General features: G+C 56.3%; 1 protein-coding gene across 1 annotated transcript; it reads right to left on the reverse strand.

Moving 5' to 3' along the window:
• Positions 1 to 874: 874 nt before the first annotated feature.
• On the reverse strand, positions 875 to 7,621 carry SMARCD1 (SWI/SNF related, matrix associated, actin dependent regulator of chromatin, subfamily d, member 1). The gene is made up of 13 exons (XM_059871834.1): positions 7,436 to 7,621; positions 7,174 to 7,361; positions 6,395 to 6,437; positions 6,188 to 6,310; positions 5,782 to 5,904; positions 5,181 to 5,297; positions 4,750 to 4,851; positions 4,290 to 4,451; positions 4,083 to 4,180; positions 3,499 to 3,634; positions 3,051 to 3,173; positions 2,710 to 2,811; positions 875 to 2,522 (listed from the first exon to the last, which is right to left on the reverse strand). The coding sequence occupies exons 1-13, from the start codon at positions 7,598 to 7,600 to the stop codon at positions 2,469 to 2,471; spliced, it is 1,536 nt and encodes a 511-aa protein (XP_059727817.1). The 5' UTR covers positions 7,601 to 7,621; the 3' UTR covers positions 875 to 2,468.
• Between the last annotated feature and the right edge of the window lie 1,333 nt (positions 7,622 to 8,954).

Below are 8,954 nucleotides of genomic sequence, written 5' to 3' on the forward strand. Positions count from 1 at the left end.
GGCAGGGTCAGGGTTGTGACCATTCCCTGGGGAGCCTGTTCAGTGCCTGAGCACTCTGGGGGAAAATGCCCTTTTCCTTATATCCATCCCAACCCCTCTGACACAGCTCCAGCCGTTTCCCGAGGTCCTGACACTGTCCCAGAGAGCAGGGACCCTCTGCTGCTCCTCGTGAGGAAGCTGCAGACCCCTTGGCAGAGCACTGGCCAAGCTGATTCGTGACTGCTGAGCCTTTCTGCAGAAAAGCATTTCATTTTCCCCCTCTTGCTAAAAAGTGCCATTTCCCCCCCAACGAAGGAGCAGGAACCACCTGGTACAGCCCCAGGACTCCTCAGCTCCTGCCCCCACCACAGCCAGCAGCACCTTCCCCTTCACAGAGGATCCTTCCCTTGCCCCAGGGGCTCCCAGGTCTCCAGCAAAGCAGTTAACGTTCTACAAACAAGCAGGGTGAAAAGAATAAATCCCCTTCTGCATAATTTTAAACCTTGCATGTAAACTGTACTTCGGTTTCCTTCAAATTCTGCCCTACTCCCTTGGGCACAATCCAGGCTGCCACAATTCAGCCAAGCAGACACGAGGCAGTTCAGGATTTATTAGCACTGGCCACTGGATTTCCAGTTTTGCTCAAGTTACTTTGTTTACCACAAAAGCACTTTGCAAAGGCTTAGCAGAGTCTGCAAGCTGGGAGATCCCTCCATGAAGGGCTCGCTATAAAAGGCCAAAATATGAAGAACATTTTCTCTCCAGTCACTTAACCCTGCTGGCTTTGAAAAGAAGAAAGCAGAGATAATCGTGTCCCTTCCCTGGGAGTCACCAGGCTCATCCCCCATGGCAGCTGGGAGAGTGCAAGCTGTCAGCATGGAAGGAGGAGGACAGCTTCCTTCACAGGAGTCTTTTATTAAAACTGGGTGACGTCTACAAGGATACAGTACAAAAAAAAAATTTGGTCCATGGAAAAAACCGTAATACTCAGTTAAGAAAAGCAGTTACTCTGCAACAGCTACGTTTGCCTATGTAGGACTCAGCATCCCTCCTGTGGGAGTACCCTGAGGAGTCAGGGGCTGCTTCTCCAGCACCAAGACCTTCACCCCAGTACCACGGAGGAGCATTTCAGAAGGGCAAAGGAGAGGGGAAGTCGAGAGTCTATTACTCACAGACATGTAGTAACACAGACACAAGAAGTAGTAGGGCCACCCAGGTGCTCCAACTCACAGCAGCCTCCCCAGCCACACTGAACCGGGTGAGTGCTCATCAGTAACATGATCCTGCAGCTATTCCAAGAGTCAGACCAGCTTTGAGTCCATTTCCATTATAGTCCCGAGCACAAACACTGGGATTGGAGTGAAGAGGAGCTATTTCATTCTCCTAAGCCTGACCACCAGTACCTCATTCCAAGAGGAGGCATCGAGGCTGTTACTCCTCACACTGGAGAAAAGCTATTTGTACATTCCTGAACCATGCTGGGCCCTGTGGCAGCCCCACAGCCTAAAACTTGACTAAAAACCACAGGAGCGTCAGCATGGAAACACCTGCTAACTCACATATGCTTGGAAAAATGTCCATTTCCAAGGACTGTCCTGTCCTTGGACCCTTGGACCCACATGAAGGAGCCTCTGGTCCCCACAGCAAGTGACACAGGACAACTGTCCTGAAGGAATGAGCCTGCAACACTGTCCCTGCAGAATTCCAGGCAGCTGCTCCATCTCCTCGCCCTGCTCCAGGGAACACAAGCAGCCACGTGGTTTGCTGGAAGCCACTGGTAGGTGTCTGAAGTGCAGAGCGCTGCATCACTCCAAAGCTTCCACCTCCCTGCAGGAAGCCAAGGCCTTGTCTCCCTGTGATCCCAGCCTAGGACAGTCCGTCACGGAACACGCAGGGAACGGGGCAGGGGAGAAGGGAGAAGGGAAGAAGCAATTCTCTATACAGTTCAGTAACTTCCTCAAGGAGGAGAGTGACCTATGAGGCAGCCCAGTGCAGCAGCACCCTCTGAGGAGGGGGTGAGGGCAGGGAGGTATGTCAGCTCATGGCATCCTGCCCATGACAGCGCCTGGCACGGGCTGTAAAACGTGGCAGGGAAGAGCCCAGCCACACCTTAAAGCAGAGCCAGGCTTCAGAGCCAGCTCTGAGTACCCAACCAGATGCTGGCTGGGGAGGAATGGGCTGAGAGAAGGCTCTGAGAGTCACTCTGGCTACCGGGGACACTATGGGCAGTGCGGAGTCACGGGGATGCTCGTGGAAGCCTTGGGACTGACAAGGCAACAGTCAGGAAGAAAACCAGGTAGAAATGTGTGCTCGCTGGAGCCTGTCTGCTTGCCCCAGGTGTCCTGGACTTGCCCCTGCAGGGACAATGCCAGGATGAATAACGTGGGCCTTGCTGCCGGAGTGGGATTCGGTGAGCTGGAACAATGAGCTCTGCAGCTCTGTCTCCACAAACAGCTGTGATGGTTCTGCCTGGGGAGGAGCAGAGCAGCCTATGTGTTCCGGATCCCCAGGGCCTGCTCCAATTCCTGCCGTCTCTGCTGCACCTGCAAGAGGAGCAGAGTTGCAGGATTAACACCCTCGAGTGGTGCACCCAGTTAACACACAGGAGCCAGCTGAGAAAGGGCGAGCTCAAACTGGGACCAAGATGCAATCAGCACCTTCCCGCAGCACTGTGTGCCCCAAGGAGCGTGCCCCAGGCACGGCGAGGGACCCCTGCCTGGGGACACTCACCTTGGAGTAGAAGTATCGGCACACGGCTTCCTGCGCCCACGGCTGGAAGTAGAACTCGGCTCTGCGCTCCTCCTCGGGATTCCCAACGACATCAGTCATTGTCTGGGAGCACAAAGGCACAACAGCTCACTGAGTGCAAAAGCTCTGGCTGTGCTGAGCAAACCCACCCCCTTCCCTTTCCTCACAGACATCTCTATGCGCTCAGGTCAGCTTCTTATGCTTGACTCAAATCCCAGCCTCGCTTTCCGAGGAGGAAATTGCCTCCTTCTCTCTGTGGGAGCTCATTCTAATGAGAGAAGCCTGTGAACTGGACCACCTTCCACACAAGACAAAGATTCTACCTTCAAATCCCGGCACTGGGACTGGAGCCAGTCGTTGATGAAGCCCTGAGGATCTCGGGCAAAGCTCAGCATGAACTCGCGCTGTGTCTTCAGCTGGTTGATGGTCTCAATTGTTTCATGGATCTGAAGGAGACAAACACAGAATGGAACTGCTGAACAGGGGAGAAGCCAGAAACATCAAAGGATCCAACACATGAAGGCAAATTCTTACACTCTCTAGTTAACTTATACTTACCAGGATGTTCAGCTCCTAGTTTCCTGCTCTCTAAATATTACCAATTTTCCCATAGACTGGTTGCTTTAAAAATTACATTTCGAGGTACAGCCACGTTTGTAAACCTGGCTCATCCCACTGCAGCTTCCAAACAACAGAGCACTCCTATCCTGTGTCCAGAGAGACATCCCTGCCCAGCAACAAGGAGAGCAGAACTGAAGGAGCTTTTCCTACCTTGTTATCCAGAGCAGCAATTTCCTGTTGACTGGCTGTGGAGAGCAGAAAGGAATTCATCTGAGTTTTCAGGGTATCGTCCACCTCCACGTCAATGTCATAGCAGGCTGTTTTCTTCTGGTCATTTGGGTCAACACTGGGGACATCCACAAGAAACCAAAATCAGGGAGTAGCTCCAGAAAGAAGGCAAAGTCTGGGACCAGTTCAAGAAAGCAGCAAATGCAGCTCCTCTGGGATGCTGCACCAAACGGGCTGCAGGCAGGGACAGGGACAAGCCATGCCACTGTCAGCCTCAGCCCCAAAAGCAGCAAAAGCCCAGTGATGGCTTTGCAGCAGAAGAAATGGGTGATTGCTCCAAGAAGGTGTCTATCCACAGCAAAAGACAGCAGGGATGTGGGAGTGCCTCTGGAAGAGGGATGTGGTAATGAGAGAGGCGGCTGCTCTTGCACAAAGGAACAGTGACAGGCAACAAGGGAACTGCTGCTGAAAATCAGGACATAGCACATCGTCTTTCCGTGCCAGCCTCATCCATCCCTCCCTCCCACTCCTCCCTGGAAACAGGAACTGCCATGGAGCAGCCTCACCTGATCACATGATTGATGATGATCGGTTCGGGGGGCATCAGCAAGGCATGAAGCCTTTGTGGGATCTCAGAGAACTTCATCCGCTGCGACTCAAATATCTGTGACAGAGACAGGGCTGAGGAGGAGCAGGGGCTCGCTGCAGCCACCCTGGCTGCCCATGCTGGAAACTGATCCAGGTGCTGCTGCTCCAGCCCTGCCGCTGCTCACCTGCTGCAGGTACTTGTCACAGATGACAAACTCCCGCTCGTGGGGGTCCTGCAGCTTGTGGGTCTTGATGTACTGCCACAGGGCCTGGATGATCACGGGCCGCGTCTGGGTGTGGATGCCCAGCAGCCGAGCCAGGCGCGGATCCAGTTTGAACTGGGGAGGCTGAACACAGAGCACGGAGAGGTGAGGCAGCCCCAGACACAGGTAATGGTGCATGCCCAGCACTGCTGCTCCCAGCATGGAATCATGGCATGGTTTGGGTTGGGAAGGACCTTAAAGGAATCTCATTCCACCCCCTGCCATGGGCAGGGGCACCTTCCACTATCCCAGGCTGCTCCAAGCCCTGTCCAACCTGGTCTTGGACACTTCCTGGGATCCAGGGGCAGCCACAGCTTCTCTGGGCACCCTGTGCCAGGGCCACCCCACCCTCAGAGGGAGGAATTGTTCCCTACTATGCTACCTGGTAATCCAGCATCAGCAGGACAGTGCAGCGCACGTTCACATCTCCTGGCCTCTTCACCTGGAAGCCATCTGTCTCCTGAGTCGTAGCAGTCCTGTGCCACTGGAACATGAGAGGGAATTCAGAAGCCCCCCCAAACATGATTCCCCCTGCTCCTGCTGCTGTGTATCCAAAAGCTTTGCCAGTAAAGCATCTGGCACCACCCAACTAGAGAAAAGCTCCATTTTTTCCTACTTAGAGTTTGAAACAAGAGTCAATAAATTTGTTCCAACCTTCAGCAAGTGAGAGGAAAAGCTAAAATGAGAATTCAAGAGCTCCTGGCTCCTTGGAGCTTCAAGGCTTCCCATCTCCCAAGTTATAAATGACACACAAACCCCACCTGCTGAAACACCAACCCACTTTTAGAGGAAACACAGCAAAAAGCAGCTCACCTCTACTAGGTGATTGTCAGGGCCATACAGGTCTTTATCAAGTTCAATGACCAGAGATTTAAAGAAGGACGAAAATTTCCTTTTCTGCTTGGTGGCATCATATTTGGACAGAGCAGACTGCAAGCAACACAGGGAGGAAGAGGATTAGGGCAGCAAGTCTCAGCACTCAAGCACAGCCACCGTGCACGACAGCTCCTGTAAGTTCTGAACACCTGAATTCACCAACGTGTGCTCAAAAATTGAGTTTCCAAGTCAGAAAGGGAAAGACTGGAGTTAAAGATGAGCTGGCAGGAGTAAAACCCCTCAGCAGTTACGTACAATGCCAGTGCCCTGGTTCTCAGAGCCGGGGACACAAGTGCCACTGAGCTGCTCTCACCAGTGATTCTCACAACTCTAAGAACTTTGGACAACTCATGTCCTGCCATGGGGACACCCATCGGTCTGCAAGCTGGGCTCTCGGTCTCGTCACCATCAGACTCCTTGGAAAACAGAGATGAAGGAGGATATCAAGCCCCAGCTGTGCTCTCAGACACTAGGAAACTGGTTGCATTGCCAACTCCAGATCCACAGTCCCCTCTGAGGCTGGGTACTGCCCACTTACATCCTCCAAGAGCCGTCCTTCCACCCGAAGCTCCCAGGAGGCGACGGTTCCTTCGCCATCCTCCGCGTCCGACTTGGCAGGGTTGAAGGTGTTGGAGATAAAAATACGCAGCTTCCGCTTTTGCTAGGAGGAAAAACATCAGCTAATTAATAATCAGTTAATCCTCCTGCACAGGGCCAACTGTCCCGCACAGGCTTTGAGAGCTCAGTGCTCTCAGCTGCCTTGCATTCCCCTCTCCTGGAGCTCACAGCGAGGACAGAGGAGCTGCTGGTCCCAGTCCTTGGCAGTGTCCAGAGCACTGGGACCCCAGATATGTCACACCCACAGGACACAGCCCTTCAGTGCCCTCCTGCTGCCTGAACTCAGGAGCCTGCAGAGCCTGGACACAAGCCATGGACCCCCCTACCTTGATGGGGCGTTTCAGAGCCTCCTGGATATCCAGGCGCTTCCTCATGATGGTCTGGTCCAGCTTCCTCTCAAAGGCCAGCAGGTCCATGTAGGCCTGGGATTCGGGCACGAGCTCACGGATCTGTGGCCAGACAAGGATGGAAATGCCCATCAGCTCCCCAGGCTGCCTCACCTCCCCCCGAGCCCCTCCCTGTGTCCCACTCACCCGCTGTGGGAGGATTTTGTCTGCCATCTTCTTCTTCTTGGCACTGACAGGGGCAAGAGGCAAAGGAGGTGTGAAAATGGGAACAGCTCTGGGCACAGGATCACACAAACCTGCAGCTCCCCATTTACCTGGGCCCTGCTCAGTGTGGCTAACTGGTTATCTCCATGCTCCCCACCCCTCTGAGCACTCAGAAAGGGAATTACATCTACTGGGAAGGGGGTTCATCCCTTGGGAAGGAGGACCTGACACAACACCTACACCAAGTGACCTTCCTGCCTCAATCAACTTTGGATTGACTTTTCCGGGAACAGCATTTTAAATCCAGGATGAATTTCAATCTCACTGGGACATCACATCAGGATGCAGGCACGTGACATAAACTCAGCCCTGCCCTGCCCAGTGTTGTCCTCCAGTGCCAGGGGAATGCACAAGGACCTGACAGGACCCTTCAGCCCCCAAGCGCTGCAGGATGGCTGAGAACTCCAGAATCCTTGAGGTTGGAAAAGCCCTTCCAAACCCTTGACTCCAACCTGTGCTCGATCCCCACCTTGTCACCAACCCAGAGCACTCAGTACCATGCCTATCATTCTTTGAAAACCTCCAGGGAAGGGAACTCCACCACCCTCCTGAGCAGCCCCTTCCAAAGCCTGGCCATTTCCATGAAGAAACTCCTCCCGATGCCCACGACAGCCCAGGGGATGTTGCTGCTGCTCCGAGTTGCTCCCACTGTCCGGGATGTCCCCGTTAGCTCCGGGATGTGCCCTCTCCCCGTGCCTTACTTGTGGTTGCGGTTGGGCACCGCCTGCGGCTGCACCTGCTGAAGCTGCTGCGGCGCCGGCCGCTTGCGAGCCTGGTCCAGCCCGGCCTGCGCCAGCGCGGGCCGCACGGCTGGGCTCCCACCGTACCCGGGAGGACCCATGGCCGGGCCCTGCGGCGCCAGGCGGCCGCCCGGCAGCATCCCGGGGCGCTGCGGAGAGAACAGACCCGGTCAGCGCCCGCCGAGCCCGGCCCCGCGCCCCGCCCCGCGCGGCCCCGCCTCACCGGGTAGGCGGCTCCGGGCAGCGGCGAGCGATACAGGCCCTGCCCCGGCGCCGGGCCCATGCGCACCGCCCCGCCCGGCGTTCCCGGGCCCAGCGCGGCCCCGGGCGCGGCCCCGGCGCCGCCGCCGCTCGCAGGCCCCGACTGGAACCCGGCCCGCGCCGCCATCTTGTCTCGCACAAAGGGAGCGGAACCGGAAACGGCCCCGCTCGGCGCGCGGAGCGCCGGGGAGGAGCCGCCCCCGCCCGCCGCCCGCGGCGCCCCCTGCCGGCGGGGAGGACCGAGCGGCGGGGATGGGGGGCTCTCGGGGTGCGGGAAGGGAATCGGGGACCTTGAGGGGTGGGATTGGGGTGCGGGATCGTCCCAAGCGCTGGGAAGGGTTGGGGGTGTCAGCCCCCGCTCCACGGCCCTTGTTCCCTGGTGCTGGAGCCTCCCGTGCTCTGGGATGCGCTCAGAAGGAGGTGGATGTGCCTTTCCCAGGGATGGAGGGCTCTGATGTGCAGTGTGACAGTGGCACCCCTCACCTGGGCTGCCCTCCATAACGTTCGGAAGGAATTCCTGCATGGAAAGGGTGTGAGGGGCTGCCCTGGGAGGTGGTGGAGTCGCCATCCCTGGAGGTGTCCGGGGAACAGCTGGACGTGGCACTCAGTGCTCTGGCGGGGATCACTCACAGTTTGGACTTGGTGATCTTTTCCAGCCTCGGGGATTCTGGGATCTTAGGGATGAAGGTTATGGGAAAAACAAATGGCCATGAATGGGCCCAGCTTGTGCAGGTTCAGGCAGAGCACCAGGAAAAGGATTCCTGTCTCCCCTGGTGTTCCTCAGAGAGCAGGAGGTTGGAGGTAAAGGCCACTTTCTGCAAGTATTAACATTAAGTTCCTTCTCCCTGAAGCAGTTTCCCGTGCTCAGAGAAAAAAGGGACACAAACCCAGTCAGCCTTAATCCATGGGAAAAGCCAAGTGCACAGTCACACCACGAGTATTAATTAAACAATTAATGATGATCATCTGATGAGTGCTGCCTGCAGCCTGGGGGTCCCAGCACAGGGAGGACGTGGAGCTGTTGGAGCATGTCAGGAGGAGGCACCGGGATGAGCAGCTCAGCTGGGAGGAAAGGCTGGGAGAATTGGGATCGTTCAGCCTGGAGAGGCTTGGGGTGACCTCATTGTGCCCTTCCTCCTTTCTCCTGCCCCGAGGGTTTGGTGGAACAGCTTTGGAAATGCCTCCCCTGCACCTGCTGGTGGCTCCATGGAAACTTTGGTGCCCAGCCAGCCTGGCTCTGGCTGCAGGACAGCAGCACCGGGGCTGTGGCTTTGTCCCGCGGCTCCTGTTGCCCCGGCAGCCAGCGAGGGGGGACTGGGAATTCTGGCCCACGAGGGGAGGTGGTGGGATCTCGGGATCTGCACAGCGCCTGAGTGGGCTGGGTGTCTCCATGGGCTGAGGCCCCGTGGATCCTGAACGGGCTGAAGGCGCCCGGATCTCAAATATCTGAGGCTGCCTGGATCCTGGTCAGGGTGAGGCTG

This window comes from Haemorhous mexicanus, chromosome 33 (genome assembly GCF_027477595.1).
Source record: "Haemorhous mexicanus isolate bHaeMex1 chromosome 33, bHaeMex1.pri, whole genome shotgun sequence".
Lineage (NCBI taxonomy): Eukaryota > Metazoa > Chordata > Aves > Passeriformes > Fringillidae > Haemorhous > Haemorhous mexicanus.